General features: G+C 39.0%; 1 protein-coding gene across 1 annotated transcript in view; it reads left to right on the top strand.

The window, feature by feature from the left end:
* Window positions 1-20,770, top strand: part of LOC128687920 (zinc finger and BTB domain-containing protein 14) — a 693,050-nt gene that overhangs the window by 648,824 nt on the left and 23,456 nt on the right. Inside the window, exon 6 of the mRNA XM_070083596.1 lies at window positions 3,529-3,696. Coding sequence (XP_069939697.1) covers window positions 3,529-3,696 — 168 coding nt within the window. The remainder of the gene's footprint in view (window positions 1-3,528; window positions 3,697-20,770) is intronic.

Below are 20,770 nucleotides of genomic sequence, written 5' to 3'. Positions count from 1 at the left end.
GGAAGTACAGTGCCTGCACTCTGAAGGAGGGGTGTTAATGTTGCAGTTTAAAAACTGTAGTGTAAAGCACCCTTCTGGCAAGGCAGTGATGGAGTGAATGATGGTGAAAGTTTTTCTTTTTCGGGCCACCCTGCCTTGGTGGGAATCGGCCGGTGTGATAATAAAAAAAAAAAAATAATATCAGGGGAGAACTGAAATACCTAGAAGTAGGCCATGGTGAACTGAAAAATAATTACAAGTATTGCAAAAGACAGTGAACACTAGATTAGAAGATGAAACAAAAAACCTTGAAGAATTATGAAAAGTGACTGGAAATCCATCCATTGAGACACAAAATGGAAACTGTTGGTACTTAACATACTTTAAAAAGAAATGAAAGAAATGTTAGCAAGGGGAAAATACAAAAAAAAAAAAAAAGTAATCTCATGCAGCATTAGAAGCCATACAGAATCACAAGAAAGGTGTGACACAGTGGATTAAAAAAAAAGAGAATATATTCTCAACATTTCCAGATTTTGAGAATTGATGAACTCGAGATGAATCTTATTTTCATAGCACTGTCAAAGCTTAAACAAACATAAAATCATCAAGAAAGCAAGTGCAAGGGTAATTAAATATCTACTGCCTCACGCTCTGCCTCTCTGACAATGATGCTTCATTGTAACATTTACATGAATGAATTCATAAATTGTGAAAAAAAATTTGCTATTAATACTGAATTCTGTATTGATTATGCAAATGCTGTAGGTATTACTACAGTAAAAGTAGGTCTTAGACAGGGATGTGTAATGTCACCATGGTTGTTTAATATATTTATAGATGGGGTTTTAAAAGAAGTAAATGCTAGGGTGTTCGGGAGAGGGGTGGGATTAAATTATGGGGAATCAAATTCAAATTGGGAATTAACACAGTTACTTTTTGCTGATGATACTGTGCTTATGGGAGATTCTAAAGAAAAATTACAAAGGTTAGTGGATGAGTTTGGGAATGTGTGTAAAGGTAGAAAGTTGAAAGTGAACATAGAAAAGAGTAAGGTGATGAGGGTATCAGATGATTTAGATAAAGAAAAATTGGATATCAAATTGGGGAGGAGGAGTATGGAAGAAGTAAATGTTTTCAGATACTTGGGAGTTGACGTGTCGGCGGATGGATTTATGAAGGATGAGGTTAATCATAGAATTGATGAGGGAAAAAAGGTGAGTGGTGCATTGAGGTATATGTGGAGTCAAAAAACGTTATCTATGGAGGCAAAGAAGGGAATGTATGAAAGTATAGTAGTACCAACACTCTTATATGGGTGTGAAGCTTGGGTGGTAAATGCAGCAGCGAGGAGACGGTTGGAGGCAGTGGAGATGTCCTGTTTAAGGGCAATGTGTGGTGTAAATATTATGCAGAAAATTCGGAGTGTGGAAATTAGGAAAAGGTGTGGAGTTAATAAAAGTATTAGTCAGAGGGCAGAAGAGGGGTTGTTGAGGTGGTTTGGTCATTTAGAGAGAATGGATCAAAGTAGAATGACATGGAAAGCATATAAATCTATAGGGACAGGAAGGCGAGGTAGAGGTCGTCCTCAAAAGGGTTGGAGAGAGGGGGTAAAGGAGGTTTTGTGGGCAAGGGGCTTGGACTTCCAGCAAGCGTGCGTGAGCGTGTTAGATAGGAGTGAATGGAGACGAATGGTACTTGGGACCTGACGATCTGTTGGAGTGTGAGCAGGGTAATATTTAGTGAAGGGATTCAGGGAAACCGGTTATTTTCATATAGTCGGACTTGAGTCCTGGAAATGGGAAGTACAATGCCTGCACTTTAAAGGAGGGGTTTGGGATATTGGCAGTTTGGAGGGATATGTTGTGTATCTTTATACGTATATGCTTCTAAACTGTTGTATTCTGAGCACCTCTGCAAAAACATTGATTATGTGTGAGTGTGGTGAAAGTGTTGAATGATGATGAAAGCATTTTCTTTTTGGGGATTTTCTTTCTTTTTTGGGTCACCCTGCCTCGGTGGGAGACGGCCAACTTGTTGAAAAAAAAAAAATTACTACAGTAACTTGCTTAGCTAACAAATTGTTGGGATTTAGTCCATGGATTCATTATATGCTTTTAGTTATTTGACTACCACCCAGAAGATGAGCATGGGGTGCATAGTAAATCTGTCTGACTTATTAACCTGTAAATAACTTCTCCCACTATCTTGGTCTGGATATGGATGGTATTAAGATATTCTTGTGAAGATAACTAAATGATTTCCTCCTCTTCATCTGAACACAATTTAAATGGGTCTACCTAAATAACCTAAGCCTTCACAGATATTTTAGAAAAAGTGTTCAACACATCCCCATGTAATCAGTTATTTAGCAGTGTGTCACATGTTGACCAGGATATAACCTTGTTGAGTAACTGGGTGTGACAGCATCACATAGTTGCAAAGTAACCTGGGAATTTGAAAGTTATTTTGTGCATTAAGAACCACTCTTACAATTGCTGACTGTAGTATTTGGCAGTACAGTGGACCCTCGGTTATCGGCCAGTTTTTCAGCTTCCGGGTATCGGCCGTTATTTTGCCTATCAGCCGTATGGGACACATCAACCCACCAGCCTCTTGCGCGTTTGTGAGTCATTCTGGCTGTGTGTCTGGGAGAGTGAGGAAGCTTCTGCTCATTCATCCAAACATTTTGCTATAATCCATTGTTTTTTATGGTTATTGATTGATTGCAACTGCAAAATAAGCAACCATGAGCCCAAAGAAAGTTCCTAGTAAAGTTCCTTTAGTGAAGAAAGTGAGAAACACGATGGAATTTATGAAAAATTGTTGAAAAGTATGAGAGTGGTGTTGAGTGTAGCAGGGAGTGTAGCATGGAGGGAGGGAGTGTAGCAGGGAGGCAGAGAGTGTAGCGGGGAGGCAGGAAGTGTAGTAGGGAAACAGGGAGTGTGGAAGGGAGGCAGGAAGTGTAGTAGGTATGCAGGGAGTGTACCAGGCATGCAGGAAGTGTAGCAGGGAAACAGGGAGTGTGGCAGGAAGTGTAGCAGGCAGGCAGGGAGCATAGCAGGCATGCAGGGAGTGTAGCAGGCATGCAGGGAGTATAGCAGGCAGGGAGGGAAGTAACCCCAGAGAGGGCTTTGATATCTGAAGTCCTTATGAAGGGGGATTCCCTCTCTTCCTCCCTGTCTTCCATAAGCCAACAAAAGTCTTCAATAAAGGTATGTAATAGTGATTTAAATATTTATTTATTTTATTTAGCTCTCATTGTTTTGTGTATGTAAAACTATAATTAATCTTTAAAAATGTATTTTTTTTAATATTTTTGGATGTGTGGAAAGGATTAATTGTATTTACATTAATTCTTATGGGAAATATTATTTCGGTTTTAGGCCATTTCGCTTTTAGGCTGACCTGGAACGGATTATGGCCGATAACTGAGGGTCCACTTTACTTCCTGTTTATCAGCAGCCAGTGTCTGTTCTGTATTAATATTGTGATTGCTTTATATATAAACTTTATTAATGTATATGTTATATAAGTATTAAATTTCAGCGTGTAAAACAGGACCTGGGTGGAAACAGCTGGGAGGGTCCAGTGGAGGTTGGTGGTGTATCGCCGCTCTCACTGAGTGATCCTCCACGACATCCCTACCTTCCTCCGGCCATCTTTAGCAGTTTCCTGCAACATGATCATACAGCAACTAGTTCTCAACCATATGGGGTATATATATAAATCTTGCCTAATTATTATTTTTTATCACCTGTATATTCATTGTTAAGTGCTAAACATATAGGGGTCATACAGTGCATGGAGAATTGTAGGTAATCAGGTTTGAACCAAGGTTGGAGAAAAGTGCTCTAGTTCCATAGGTCCAGAACCCTTCAGTATCAGGGCACCCCTTGAATACTGTCCAGTAATAATATGAATATGAATGTTAACTTACTTCTTACTGGGGGTACTATTTTATATATTTTACTTGTAGTTATCCCCACAAATTTGCAGGTTTCTTTATACATTGGTTTTGATTATCCAGCATTTTTGCTGATGGACAGCTGATAAATAGATTCAATTATTCAGTTTTTTCTGACTCCATGGCTTTTCCATGCTCAAATCTTTTATTATTATTTTTTTTGAGTGTCAGTATTAATTAGATTAGAGTGATGATATATTACAAAGATATGGTCTCTGAGACACGGATTGATACCAAGTCTGAAACGAAATTGTTGTGCGCACATAATTTTGTATCATTCGCAGTTTCTAGGGGGGGAACAAACAAACTTTTATTTCTGCATAATACAATACTGTACATAGTTTTGTAAGATTTAATGACATTTGATAGCACCTATAGTAAGCCTCTAGTTATGCATAGCATTTCAGGTAAGCTGAAAATTAAGACTAATAGACATAAAAGAACATTGGGATGGGTCCTACAAAGATGACAGCAAGGAAATGAGTGAGCTACTAAAGTCCCAATATGACTCGGTTTTTAGCAAGCCACTAACCAGGCTGAGAATCGAAGACCTAAATGCATTTTTTATGAGAGAGAATTTGGTAGACACACACCTATCAGATATTATCCTGACGCCAAATGACTGAAAAGGCGATAAATGACATGCCTTTGCACTCTGCCCCAGGCCCAGACTCATGGAACTCTGTTCATCAAGAACTGATAGGGGCTATCACGTGCTTTTAACATCCTGTGGAGAGGAAGCATGGACCCTGGGGTCATCCCACAGTTACTTAAAACAACAGACATAGCCCCACTCCACGAAGGGGGGCAGCAAAGCAATAGCAAAGAACTACAGATCAACACCCTCCCTGAATACTCTAGAACTGCAGACACATTCATCACATTCAAAACTACCATTAGAAAACATCTCATCTCCCTGATACACCCAGTCAACTAATTACATGAACCCATTTGACATACACCCATTTGACCACCTGGTGGTTCACACTTACACTCACTCACCCATTTGACCATAAACACAGAAATATCAATCTTAATCTTAAAATAATGAATCCTAACTAGTCATAAGTTGGCCTGTGATACTCCAATACTGAAACTATGTATTGTGCGAAAAAAGCATTCACATTGCTAAACTCTCAAACTAGTATTTAGTCACTTAGCCATAATACCAACTTACCTCATAATTTGTAATATTTTAAAGTTAAGAATTAATCTAAGTCTGCCCGAAATGCCTAGCCATGCTAGATGTTCTAGTGGCCCCCTCTGTAATTAGTATTTTAAAACATGTACACCACACATTATCCAAATTCTGTAAACTCAGCCTTGTAATCCTTATAGAGAATAAACTTGATTTGATTTGATTTGAATAGCGCTAACGTCCCATATCATAAAAATCTTTGAAAGGGTCCTAAGAAGCGAGATCACCACCCATCTAGATACCCATCAGTTACACAACCTAGGGCAACATGGGTTTAGAGCAGGTCGCTCCTGTCTGTCATAACTGCTGAGCCACTACGACAAGGTCCTGGATGCTCTAGAAGAGAAACAGAATGCAGATGTAATTTATTTATTTATTTATTTTATTTATGTCATTGCAAATAGTACATTGAGATTATGTATTTACAATAATGGGTTGCAATGCAAAGAGAGCCTCTATTATGCTTAGGCATTATGGGCTGACTTAACATTATTGGCTTACTGACTACTTAACGCTAAAGAATTATATAATAGTTGTACAGTAGATCTATTAATTATAAGTGAATCTAATTTATATAAAACAAGAGATATACATATTCATATATTAAAAAATGCTTTTTATGAAACAATGATTCAATTACATTCCTGTTGACAATGGATAATAGGTTCAAAAGTAATTATTGAAATTATGATATAGGAATACGTATTGAGTATAGGAATACTGAGTATTGAGCATTTAGTCTAGGGTGATTAAGTGACTTTTGAGAAGAGTCTTATATTGATTTTCAGACCGGGTTACTTCAGTGTCTTCTGGTAATGAATTCCATATTTTGGGGCCCTTTATGTGCATAGTTTTTACACAGTGTGATATGGACACGGGGTACTTCAAAAAGAGATCTGTGTCTTGTGTTATAGTCATGTGTAGTATACACAGACTTTGCAAATGCCTTTGACAAGTGTGACCATGGTGTAATAGCACACAAAATGCATGATAAAGGAGTAATAGGAAAAGTCAGTAGATGGATCTATAATTTCCGAACAAATAGAACACAAAGAGTAGTAGTCAACAGAGTAAAGTCTGAGGCGGTTACAGTGAAAAGCTCTGTTCCACAAGGCACAGTACTCGCTCCCATCTTGTTCCTCATCCTCATATCTGATATAGACAAGGATGTCAGCCACAGCACCGTGTCTTCCTTTGCAGATGACACCCGAATCTGCAGGACAGTGTCTTCCATTGCAGACACTGCAAGGCACCAGGCGGACATCAACCAAATCTTTCAGTGGGCTGCAGAAAACAATATGAAGTTCAACGATGAGAAATTTCAATTACTCAGATATGGTAAACACGAAGAAATTAAATCTTCATCAGAGTACAAAACAAATTCTGGCCACAAAATAGAGCGAAACACCAACGTCAAAGACCTGGGAGAGATCATGTCGGAGGATCTCACCTTCAAGGACCATAACATTGTATCAATCGCATCTGCTAGAAAAATGACAGGATGGATAATGAGAACCTTCAAAACTAGGGAGGCCAAGCCCATGATGACACTCTTCAGGTCACTTGTTCTATCTAGGCTGGAATATTGCTGCACACTAACAGCACCTTTCAAGGCAGGTGAAATTGCTGACCTAGAAAATGTACAGAGAACCTTCACGGTGCGCATAACGGAGATAAAACACCTCAATTACTGGGAGCGCTTGAGGTTCCTAAACCTGTATTCCCTGGAACGCAGGCGGGAGAGATACATGATTATATACACCTGGAAAATCCTAGAGGGACTAGTACCGAACTTGCACACGAAAATCACTCGCTACGAAAGCAAAAGACTTGGCAGACGATGCAACATCCCCCCAATGAAAAGCAGGGGTGTCACAAGCACGTTAAGAGACCATACAGTAAGTGTCAGGGGCCCGAGACTGTTCAACTGCCTCCCAGCATACATAAGGGGGATTACCAACAGACCCCTGGCAGTCTTCAAGCTGGCACTGGACAAGCACCTAAAGTTGGTTCCTGACCAGCCGGGCTGTGGCTCGTACGTTGGTTTGCGTGCAGCCAGCAGTAACAGCCTGGTTGATCAGGCTCTGATCCACCAGGAGGCCTGGTCACAGACCGGGCCGCGGGGGCGTTGACCCCCGGAACTCTCTCCAGGTAAACTCCAGGTAATGCTTGAAGTTCCTAAACCTGTACTCCCTAGAATGCAGGAGAGAGAGATACATGATTATATACACCTGGAAAATCCTAGAGGGACTAGTACCAAATTTGCACACAAAAATCGCTCCCTACAAAAGCAAAAGACTCGGCGGATGGTGTAACATCCCCCCCAATGAAAAGCAGGGTGCCACTAGCACGGTAAGAGGGAACACAATAAGTGTCAGGGGCCCAAGACTGTTCAGCTACCTCTCAGCATACATCAGGGGGATTACCAATAGATCCCTGGCTGTCTTCAAGCAGGCACTGGACAGGCACCTAAAGTCAGTACCTGACCAGTCAAGTTGTGGTTCGTACATTGGATTACGTGCGGCCAGCAGTAACAGCCTGGTTGATCAGGCCCTGATCTACCATAAGGCTTGGTCACAGACTGGGCTGCGGGGGCGTTGAGCCCCGGAGCTCTCTCCAGGTATACTCCAGATATGTGAATACAAAGATATTAACCCTTTGACTGTTTCGGTCATATATATATCTTACGAGCCAGTGTGTTTGATGTATATACACGTATACTCAAAAATTCTAGCGGCTTCAAATCAAGTGAGAGAAAGCTGGTACACCTACATGTGAGAGAATGGGTCTGTGGTCAGTGTCCGCAGTATAAAAAAATCCTGCAACAAGCAGTGCATAATGAGAAAAAAAAACTCCGACCATGTTTTTGGATTAAAATGCCGACTTGGAGGTGTATTTTCGTATAGTTTTTATGGTTATATTCTTGTTTTTGTAGTCACATTTCATAGAATGGAAAACATGTTATAGAAATGGTGGTGATTTTGATTGGTTTTACCATGAAAAGGACCTTGAAATGGAGCCAATGTTCAAGAGTAAACAAATGATGCCATTGTCTAATAAATGTCCAATTAGTCATTCTAATATACAGTTATGAATGAGTTGACATTATTTGTACAATTATTACAATATTGCAGTAGTCTGCATAACATTAAATCTTCTATTCTTTGTTTGAATAAAAATTCAAAATAGAATGCAAAAGTAATATCAGAGAGGCCTGGAGATGTGACTGATGAACAAAGAAAATGATATTTGAGAGCCAGGAATGTCTGCATTGTTCATTCTGGACCATATTTTGAAATTGGCATATTTTTTAATTTGCTTGAAATTGGCCATATTGCCAATTTCTGACCATTTTATTGGGTAATTGAAATCGGTAAATGGGCAGTTTCTTGTACTCAGTCGATAGAACAAATGGAGTTCTAAAGAAATAGCCATGAGTTTGGTCGACTGGAACAATGGAATTATCCAAAAATAGGGCTCAAAGTGGGCGAAATCGTCGATTCGTAAATATCGCTGAGATCGCTGACTTCGGGAGGGCTTAAGTCCGTAAGTTTTCCATCAAATTTCGTACTTTTGGTGTCATTACCATTGAGAAAAAGTTCTCTATCACTTCATAAGATTTTTTTTCCAAATATTTTGCCACACCAGGAGACACCTCAGGATTTGGGGTTGTGACAATCAAAGGGTTAAAGAAACATTAATTCTAAGGAGGATAACAAACATACATGCTTGAAAGTAGTTTAAAAATAATTTTAACATTGCTTACTGAATAATAAAGCCAGATGTTGACATAGTTCACACTGGCATTGCTTACACTGACTTAAAATAATAGATTATATTTGCAATGAGGGCATATATGCAAATTGTGTAAGGTTGCCTTGGAACAGTTACAGTATATTGGCATACATCATCCTTTCCAAATCCTTCACTGAGTCTCATGTCTCACCCTGAAACAGTAGTAGTAAAGTATCGAATCATTATAGTCCTGATATACCAGGTAAAGAACATTACAACATACTCTCCATAACAGTTCATAAAAAGGTCATACTACGACAAAGGGTGCCCCCCCCCCCCCCCCCCCAAAAAAAAAAAAAAAAAAAATTACTTATTGTTAACATATGGCAGAGAAAAGAAGCACACATCCAAAAATACAATTTAACAGTATTTATAATCAAACCTTTTGGTCTCCAAACAGGTGAGATTAAGTATGACATTAATCATCTCTTATCATTGAAGAGAAACAAAAGATAAGCAGCTGATCCACAGTGTGGTGACCAAACATATGTATTTTCCATCTACTGTATTATATACTACGAAGCTCATTCAGACAGTGGCCTGCAACAGATCAGGCGATGTATTTATATATAATTAAGAAGCATTGGGCTGCCATAGAATCCTAGGGAGGGGGAAGGGGCTGGAATGTTTATTTAACAGTGGATGTTTCTCCGCTGGCTATCGAGTAGGATAGTAATCATATTATGGCATGCAACACAGTACAGCATGGCACAGTGTACATGTCAAACAGTCAAGCAGTTTGTAAAGTAAAAGGACACAAGTGCAACTAATGTGACATTTTATTGTGGCAACGTTTCGCTCTCCAGGAGTTTTGTCAAGTGAAACGTTGCCACAATAAAATGTCACATTAGTTGCCCTTGTCCTTTTACTTTACATATTGTCAGAAATTCTACCAACATATATACAATCAAGCAATTTTTCTTTACTTCCTGCTGTGACCATGTTCCCATGACATGGAAACCCAGGTGTGTACAATTTTGTCACATGTCTTTTATCAGTGTCAGATCTATGTTATTTTAGCTTCCAGGATCTGGGTTTTAGTTGTGGCATATTCTTGAGCTCCTTTCCTGCTTTGCAGCACTGCGATACCTTCCTTAAATTAGAAAATAGTTTAATAGGAGTTAAAAAAAAGAATTCCTGCAAATTAAATTTTACTTACAGTAATTGCAGTAATATAAACTATAATTGCAAAATTCCTGTTAAATGTATCTGTGGCTACACACAAGCATAATCAAGCTCTTGAAACATTACCTCACTTAATATTAGTAATCTAGAACAAAGTGTTGGGCACTCAGACTTAAACCTATCAGTAACACTTCAATTTCCATATTCAACTACACTGTAAAATAACATTAATATTGGTGGGCACCCAGACTTAAACCTACCAGTAATACTTCAATTTTCATACTCAACTTCACTGTAAAATAACATTAATATATAGAGTGTGGGTATTATTAAGTTGGTTGCATGCATGTTAAGGTGGTCTTGACCCTTGAGGATTTACCAGAATACTATACTTTTCCTCAGATAGGTTTTTTTTTTTTTTAACAAACTAGCTCTCTCCCACCAAGGTATGTTAAGGTGGTCTTGACCCTTGAGGATTTACCAGAATACGTACTATACTTTTCCTCAGATAAGATTTTTTTAACACGCTAGCTTTCTCCCACCAAGGTAGGGTGACTCAAAAGCAAAGAACAGATAAGGTGTTATACATGTGAAATACGCTTTGATACAAGGTATTATACTTTAAGTGATCTGAATGAATGATGTATCAGTCACCATGTCGTGTTTTCCTGTGCTGCGGTGTACAAATGTACAAGTGAGTGGGTTGTCTGTGTAAATCAAAATTGGTTGAGGCAGTGTGCCATTTTTAAGCCTCAAGATGTTTGAGTGTTATGTCAGTACTAAAGCAAGCACCCCCTTCTCCATGGTACTGTATTGTAATCCTTCTGAAGTTTCTTCAGTTTGGCAGAATAAAAACACAGAATATGTAAAACATCTGCTAATGATATTTGAGGAACAGCACCACTTTCCGCCTCACTGGCATCCACCTGCACAACAAAAGGTGTGCTAAATACTGGGGCTCTGCCATATTGAAGCTATGCTAAACAATCTTTATAGGCATTTGAAAGCTTTCTGGCATTGCTCCTTACGAATAAACTTAAGCTTTGAATTTGTCAGCAAAGTTAACGAATGAGCTACATGGCATAAATTTGAGCAAAACTGTTGATAAAACCTGGCCACACTAAAAAATTGCATCGCATCACAGCTTTTCTAATAGTAGATACAGTGGAACCTCAGTACTTGAACTTTATTTGTTCCAGAAGGCTTGTTCAAGTGCTGATCTGTTTGAGTACTAAACAAATTTTTCCCAACCAATATTGGTCGAGTGCCGAGCAAACGGTCAACTACCAAGCAATTTTTTTTTACCGAACAAAGCGTTTGAATACCAAATTGCTCGAGTAGGGATCCCCTCAAGGAAGGTTCCTTGATGTTGGTGAGGGGCTCTTGATTTAGGGAGTTGGATCTGTGCTCCAGTTCCCTGAATTAAGCCTGAATGCCTTCCACATCCCCCCCCAGGTGCTGTATAATCCTCCGGGTTTAGCGCTTCCCCCTTGATTATAATAATAATAATCGAGTAGGGATCTGTTCGAGTACCGAGATTCCACTGTACTTCATTGTTACAAATCGCCTCCACTTCTGCTGTGATGCCTAACATTACACCTTGCTAAGTGACATGGCCCAGGAAAATCACCTTTGCATGCCTAGACTCATTGTTTGCCAACTTGACAATCAGGTGGTATTGGCTCAGCTCTTTAAATAAAACCTCAAAATGCAACCTAATTGTAACCTAAGTTATAAGGCACTGCCGTGTTACAGGCACATTTTGCACTCCAAATACCATTACTTTTAAAGTCTCCTTTTATGGTAAAAACATTGACCATACTATAGTCAGTTCATATGCATTTTGTGTTTAGGTATGAGGGTACTGGGTGAAGTCGAAAGGCTTTTGCTAGATTCCAAGAGATTGTTTTTGAGCAGGAAACACACCTTGGTCTGTAATACATGTACATTAGTCTTAAACTGTGATAGCATGATATGGTTACTGCTTAATAGGAGTAGCATTATGAAAATCCACATCATGAAAACTAATTGTACATAACTGAGGCACATCCCCAAAAATACTACATTGAAACCAGTTTATTAATATTAACACCTGACTGGCTTTGCTTTATTTGTGAGACATAATCTGATTGTCATTAAAGCAAATGTCAACACCACAAGACATATCAATTATATCTTCACATTCAGGGTGTACTGAATTCATGATTGATATGTACGTAATGCTTGGAACATCATTTTTCAGGCACAAAAACTTTACCTTTTAATAAACCTTTTAACTTTGCCTTGATTAAATTATACTTACTATGAATCTTGCCTACATTGTATTATTTGACACCAGTTGTTGAAAAAAGGCTAAGTTGCCTGCCAACAATGAACTTAGCATGGATGGCTTGTTATATTAGTCTGCTCTTAGGTTTGGTGCAACTAAATCACATACATGGCAAAGTTTATCCTGAATCTTAGGGACATGATGCAAATGAACCACATTACTTTCACTGCTTTTCCAGTCCTTCAGAAGAGCTAAAAGCTCTCTGACCAAATGGCTATATATGAAGTCAAAGAGACTGTAAATACAGCAATTCCTTCATGCTTTCCCTAATGGCAAAGAGTAATATGGGAACTCCCTCTTCCCAGTCTGACATATGGTTCATAACAAACACTCATAACATGCTTTTAAGTATTTGGTGAAATCTTTCAGGTGCACCTTGAAATTCATGAAAAACCCTGCCCCAGCTGGGGCAGGGTTTCATGAAAGATTTTTTGGTAATCCTATCTGATCAATAAGAATGCCCCAAGGTACCCCAGCTTGTGCTGAAAACCCTCACCAGAGCCCATACAATAGTGTGTGCATGGATGCATCATAATGATATTGCCTTGAAGTAATGAGTAGAGGTGCACATTATGATAAAGTTGTTCATTTTCCATACGAGTCTTGAGATAAGGGACCAACAAAGTCTGTAATAGGTCGGGAGAAAGGTTAACCATATGATGGTATTGGAAATAATGGATCTGGTTTTACAGGCTAGCCCAGCTTCCCTGTAATCTGACAGTGGCACATGCCCAGACATGACAGAGATGTTTAGTGCCATGTGAAGCCAGAAAAATGTTCTTGGCAAGTTTTGCCAAGGTTTTCTTTACACTTAAATGACCACCTCTGTCACTATTTTTACTTACTGGAAGCACATTAGATTTTCTACATCTGATGTTTCTCAGTACCAGATGGTGAGTCTACCTTGTAAGTATACCAGAAAGGGCTGTACAAAAAGTTATGCTCTTACTGACGGTGTCTGCTTTCATATAGTCATAGTCCACAATGGACTATGACTATGTGCAAGCAGATGAAAGTTTATTATTTTCTTGCCACTGCTTTTTTATTATTATATTCACAACAGACTTTACCAACTGAGATTCTACAGAAGATGGGATTCTGAAAAAGGTCTCCAAATGAAGGAGGCACAGCTATCCTGGATACCATCAGATAGATGAGCTAACAATAGTTAACCATGTGTTGGTTCATCAGTCTCATGCCTGTGTAACATACATTGATCGTGTCACAGATGCCACTGAAAAAGCTCTAATACCAAGTTTATTGCTTGTTTCAGAATTTATTGTTCGAGTGTGTCTGAAACCATAACAACTGTTATACACACAATATTCATGTTAGCACATGAATTCTGTGTAATGATCATGGAATTCACCAGAGAGCACCATTAACTTGGTTGTCAAAAAACAGGCTGTGTTTAGAAACGTTAGATATAGCCCTGCCGTAAGCTTCTAACAAGATGTTAACTCCAGTATATGTACAAGATGGAATACTTAATACCAAGGACTACAATAACTTGCTATGTGCACAAGAATCCCTGAAAGTGACAGCATCAGTTAGTGACTGACTGTTTCATGTCAGCCTGAGAGGTACTGTAAAATGGGTGCATGGCAACTTAAATTACCTCACTGGTCAGTTGCGTATGTCCGGCCATTATGATGGATGTTATTACTTTCCCATTGGTCACGGTCTACCTCTGGCTAATGAGTTTCTTTTACTGCTGGCTAGAATTGGCATAGGTCAATAGAGAGTGATACTGGCTGTTGGAGTTCACTCTGCTGATTATTTTCTGAAGTGCTGGGGGTGAACATGATCTGGCTTGACCCTTTGCTGCACCTGGTTCAGTATATGGGCTTATTTTGACACCAGTTTTGTGGCCTCTCCTGGCCAGTCACTGGTTGCCTGTTTACAGGTGCTTCAACAACTTGTGTTGGCTCAGGTACATAAGCCCTTTGAGAATTATTATTATTAAAATTCCAGCCAGGTCTTACCTGCATATACCAAAACTGAACGAGTGATCTTTGTCGTTCAGTTGCATGGTGCACCTCGTATGTATCCGCCATTTCGCTCGCTTCCACAACCGATGAGTATGATTTATCTTCCAGATACTCCTGGACCTCATCAGAAGTGTTGAAGAAAAAGTCCTCTAGCAGGCTCAATTGCGCCGGCTTATCAAAATCTCGGCCAACCTCCACAGCACAACACCACCCATGCAAAAGCGGTCTTTTTGCTGTTGGCAGTTGTGGTAAGTTTTGCTGGTCTTCGGATGAGGGTCGCAAAATTTTTGTTGGTACTTGATGGATACCAGCACATAGGCCTTCAGAACAGCAGCCTTTATAATGTCATAATAGTCCCAATACTCCTGAAAGACATGGTGGATGTCTTGTCCTGATCTTTACTGCATAACTGGATGTGTATCAATATCTTAGTGTTGTTTAGGTCACCAGTGGTTGCCTGATTTTCAGAAATATTGAAATACCCATCCAGGTCATCCATGTTGAACTGGGGCACCATTACTGCTGCACTCCTAATATTAAACCCAGTTTGTGAAATATCATTTACGTTACAGCCATTTACCATAACACACTCGTGTTGCATCTCTGCCACTGCTCTCGAGCAGTGGTGTCACATCACTGTCTGCAGGAAAAATTTGAAATGGTTCCCAAGCCTGGTGGTTCTGATTCTCATCCTGTTGCTTGCCTGACACTTTTACAGTTTCTTGAATGCTGGTCACTGTGATTTGCACTTTAGTCCCCATTGCCTTGCCTGGCAGGCAAGGACCTACTGTATTTTCCATACACTCTTCACTATGTGAATAGAGTTTTGGAGGAGACTGAATTACTTTGCCTATACTCATGCTATGTCCTTGATTATGATGTGAACTGAAATCACACAGAAAAAGTAAAAGAATGAGGGAGATCCAGTGACTAACCTCCCAAAGCCAGTATCTAGTTGTCATAATCTAACTTGTGCCAAGCATTTCTGAATCAAAGCTTACACCTGGAACATGTTAGCTTTCCTTCATTACTGCTCTTCCAACTCAACAGCAAGTTTTTAGCGTTTTTGTAATGATTCTTTCAAATTATCAAATTTATGTACTTTTGGATGTGTACCTAACATAATAAAACTGATTTAAATTCATGGAGTGCTCCTATATTGTGTAGATGCCTATTTTTTTATGCTCGTTATGGGTATAAACAATAAAAAACAAATACCAATTCAGACTATCATTGAAATTGAATAAACAGCAGACCCTGATTTAATGGTTTTCAGATTTAATGGACAAGCTCTGTGGCCAGACATTGTCCAGAAACAACAAAGTTTATTATATCCAGAATTATCCATTGTTAGTATTTTTATTATTATTATGCCTGCACTTTAAAGGAAGGTTTTGGGATATTTGCTGTCTGGAGTGACATCTGAACTGTCATATCTGAGTGCCTCTGCAAAGACAATGATTGTGTGTGAATCATGGTGAAAGTGTTGAATGATGGTGAAAGTTTTTCTTTCTTTTTTGGCTCACTGTGCCTCAGTGACCCAGCATATTTGTAGAAAACCTAGGATAACCCAAAAAATTAGACAAGGTTCTCTACACATATGCTGCTAAGTATGAAAATCTATGTATTTGTGTATACCTGAATAAACTTACTAATGAACTATTTAGGAGGAGGGGATGGGGGGGTGTTTGTTAAATCTGAATGAGAACATGGTCTTCCATGATCATGATTGAGGTACCACTGCATAATGTTTAAATAAAAATAAATTAAATACACAGCTAGAAATTGTGAATCTTATTTATGGCAATTAAATGAAATCTTAGTAATTAATTCTTTAATAATTTCTATGGCTTATTTTAACACTTGTTTAATTATTTCTATGAAAATCTATATTAAGCACAATGGAAACCGAACTGGAAAGTTTTATAGATGACTATTGCCCAGCAACTTCTGAAGCACTAATGACAAGAGTATTAAATAACATAGAAATCATGCATGTAGAAAATGCTAGTTTACATAATGCAGTATAAATGCTTTATTTAAATTAAATAATAATATGTAGTTTTAGTGGGAGAGGCACTGTCAAGAAATTTTAATGAAAATAAGAAAAAATTTTGGAGTGAGTTAAACAAGTTAAGAAAGCCTAGGGAAAGTATGGCTTTGTCAGTTAAAAATAGAGTAGGGGAGTTAGTAGATGGGGAGAGGGAGGTATTAGGTAGATGGCGAGAATATTTTGAGGAACTTTTAAATGTTGAGGAAGAAAGGGAGGTGGTAATTTCATGCACTGGTCAGGGAGGTATACCATCTTTTAGGAGTGAAGAAGAGCAGAATGTAAGTGTGGGGGAGGTACGTGAGGCATTACATAGAATGAAAGGGGGTAAAGCAGCTGGAACTGATGGGATCATGACAGAAATGTTAAAAGCAGGGGGGATATAGTGTTGGAGTGGTTGGTACTTTTGTTTAATAAATGTATGAAAGAGGGGAAGGTACCTAGGGATTGGCGGAGAGCATGTATAGTCCCTTTATATAAAGGGAAAGGGGACAAAAGAGATTGTAAAAATTATAGAGGAATAAGTTTATTGAGTATACCAGGAAAAGTGTATGGTAGGGTTATAATTGAAAGAATTAGAGGTAAGACAGAATGTAGGATTGCGGATGAGCAAGGAGGTTTCAGAGTGGGTAGGGGATGTGTAGATCAAGTGTTTACATTGAAGCATATATGTGAACAGTATTTAGATAAAGGTAGGGAAGTTTTTATTGAATTTATGGATTTAGAAAAGGCATATGATAGAGTGGATAGGGGAGCAATGTGGCAGATGTTGCAAGTATATGGAATAGGTGGTAAGTTACTAAATGCTGTAAAGAGTTTTTGAGGATAGTGAGGCTCAGGTTAGGGTGTGTAGAAGAGAGGGAGACTACTTCCCGGTAAAAGTAGGTCTTAGACAGGGATGTGTAATGTCACCATGGTTGTTTAATGTATTTATAGATGGGGTTGTAAAATTCAAACTTTATTCTCTATAAGTATTACAATGCTGAGTTTACAGAATTTGGTTATTGTGTGGTTTACATGTAGTAAAATAATAATTACAGAGTGTACCACTAGAGCGCCTAGCATGGCTAGGCATTTCGGGCAGACTTTTATTAAATCTTAGGTTTAAAATGTTACAGAATTATGAGATAAGTTGGTATTATGGCTAAGTGACTAAATACTAGTTGTGAGTTTAGCAATGTGAATGCTTTTGTTTTGGCACTATACATAGTTTCAGTATTGGAGTATCACAGGCCAACTTTTGACTAGTTAAGATTCATTATTTTGAGATTGAGATTGATATTTCTGTTTATGGTCAAATGGGTGAGTGAGTGTAAGTGTAAACCACCAGGTGGTATTCGTATTATTAGTTGACAGGGTGTATCAGGGAGATAAGATGTTTTTTGATGGTAGTTTTGAAGGTGATGAATGTGTCTGCAGTTTTGGAATTTTCAGGTAGGGTGTTCCAGATTTTAGGGCCTTTGACATACATTGAATTTTTGTAAAGGTTTAGTCGGACACGGGGAATGTCATTGAGATGTTTGTGTCTGGTGTTGTGCCTGTGGGTTCTGTCACAACTATCAAGAAAGCATTTTAGGTCAAGGTTAATATTGGAATTTAAGGTCCTGTAGATGTAGATTGCACAGTAGTAAGTGTGGATGTACTGAACAGGGAGTAAGTTTAGATCTATGAAGAGTAGGGGGGTGTGTTGCCAGGGATGGGATTTAGTGATTATTCTTACTGCGGCTTTTTGTTGGGTTATTATTGGCTTTAGGTGTGTTGCTGCAGTTGAACCCCAAGCACAGATAGCATAGGTGAGGTATGGATATATAAGTGAATGGTATAGTGTGAGAAGGGCAGTTTGCGGCACGTAGTATCGTATCTTGGAGAGGATCCCAACTGTTTTGGATACGTTTTTGGTTATGTGTTGGATATGGGTGCTGAAGTTCAGGTTGTTGTCGAGGTATAAGCCTAGGAATTTGCCCTCATTATGCCTGGTAATTAGAGTGTTGTCGATCTTAATGTTAATTTGCGCATCTCCTGCTCTGCTACCAAACATAATGTAGTAGGTTTTGTCAACGTTAAGCGTAAGTTTATTGGCTGTCATCCAAGTCGATATTTTGATCAGCTCCTCATTAACAATGGTGTTGAGGGTTGCAAGATTAGGGTGAGAGATGACATAAGTAGTGTCGTCAGCAAAGAGAATGGGGTTCAGGTGTCGAGATACGTTTGGAAGATCATTGATGTATATGAGGAAGAGCAGGGGACCAAGGACACTTCCCTGTGGAACTCCAGTATCAAGTGGCTGTGTTGTTGATGCTGTGTCTTTAATGGTGACATACTGATACCTATTAGTAAGGTAAGATTTGAAATATGCAAGCGCATGGCCTCTTATACCATAATGGTCAAGTTTGTGGAGTAGGATGCTGTGGTCTACTGTGTCAAAAGCTTTTCTTAGGTCAATAAAAATTCCTAGTGGATATTCCTTATTTTCCAATGCTGTGTAAAGCAGATCTAGCATTTTTATAATTGCATCGTTAGTGCTTTTATTTTTCCTGAATCCAAATTGGCAGGGGTTGAGTATGTTTTGTGACATTATAAATGAATATAGTCTCCTGTGCATGAGTTTCTCAAAGATTTTGGATAGCAATGGTAAGTTTGATATTGGCCTATAGTTGTTTAAATCTGTAGGGTCACCACCTTTATGTATTGGTGTAACCCTTGCCGTCTTGAGTAGTTTCGGGAAGGTGCTAGCTTCTAGTGACTTGTTAAAAAGCAATGAGATAGTATGCGAGAGGACATGGGCCACTCTCTTGTACAATAATGGTGGGACATGAGACAGATTCCCTGAGTTATTTTTAAGTGACCTTATAATCTCGGTGACTTCTGTGGGCTCAGTTGGAGCAAGATAGAAGGAATTTTGGAAATTCCCATCTAGGTAGTCCCCGGCATGGGCATTGGTACGTGGGATTTTATTGGCGAGATTAGTACCTATGGTTGAGAAGAAGTTGTTTATCTTGTTGGCTGTGTCTGTGGGTTGCAGTGGTGTTTCATTAGGTTTAGTTAGGACAATATTTGTTTTTTTTTTCAGTTTGTGGGTCCCTAGAATCTGAGAGAGTATTTTCCAGGTCTTTTTTATATCTCCTCTTGTGTCAGTGAATCTACTGGAGTAGTATAGTTGTTTGGCTTTCTTTATTACTTTGGTGAGGACTGATGAATAGTGTTTAAGAATATCTTTGTGTATTAAGCCCTGTCTATATTGCTTTTCATATTGGTGTTTCTTATCAATGGATTTCAGAATGGTGCTGGTTAGCCATGGGCAACCAAGCCGTTTGTTTGTGATCTGTTTCGTTTTTATAGGACAATGTTTGTTGTATAGTCTAAGTAGTGTGTTAAGAAAAATGTCTGTCCAGTCGTCAATACCATTGGCCTTGGAGAATTCTGTAGGCCAGTCAACAGTCTCTAGGTCAGCTGTGAACTTCCTTATTGAGGCCTCATCATGGAGTCTAAATGAGACTTTGTTGTATTCAAGTGGTGGTTTACTAATGTTTGTCAAGAGGAAGGTAGGGTAGTGGTCTGTAGCGCTATCTATGATTATCCCTGATTTAAGGGGGGCTAGTATATTGGTTCATATGTGGTCTATTATGGTTGCACTTGTTTCAGTGAGCCTGGTTGGTTTAGTTATTGTTGGTATGAGAAGTGTGTTGTTCATATTGTTGATGAAATCAGTTACAGGCTGATCATCTAGTAGGCCAAGGTTGATGTTGAAGTCTCCAGCTAAGAGAAGGTGGTGCTTATTCATTTGTCTGTTTTTTTTTTTTTTTTTTTTTTTTTTTTTTCAACAAGTCGGCCGTCTCCCACCGAGGCAGGGTGACCCAAAAAAGAAAGAAAATCCCCAAAAAGAAAATACTTTTATCATCATTCAACACTTTCACCACACTCACACATTATCACTGCTTTTGCAGAGGTGCTCAGAATACAACAGCTTAGAAGCATATACGTATAAAGATACACAACATATCCCTCCAAACTGCCAATATCCCAAACCCCTCCTTTAAAGTGCAGGAATTGTACTTCCCATTTCCAGGACTCAAGTCCTAAATATTACCCTGCTCACACTCCAACAGATCGTCAGGTCCCAAGTATCATTCGCCTCCATTCACTCCTATCTAACACGCTCATGCACGCTTGCTGGAAGTCCAAGCCCCTAGCCCACAAAACCTCCTTTACCCCCTCTTTCCAACCCTTTCGAGGACGACCCCTACCCCTCCTTCCTTCCCCTATAGATTTATATGCTTTCCATGTCATTCTACTTTGATCCATTCTCTCTAAATGACCAAACCACCTCAACAACCCC

Source organism: Cherax quadricarinatus, chromosome 10, assembly GCF_038502225.1.
Source record: "Cherax quadricarinatus isolate ZL_2023a chromosome 10, ASM3850222v1, whole genome shotgun sequence".
NCBI classification, from domain to species: Eukaryota; Metazoa; Arthropoda; class Malacostraca; order Decapoda; family Parastacidae; genus Cherax; species Cherax quadricarinatus.
This window is presented reverse-complemented; position numbering and strand designations above follow the sequence as displayed.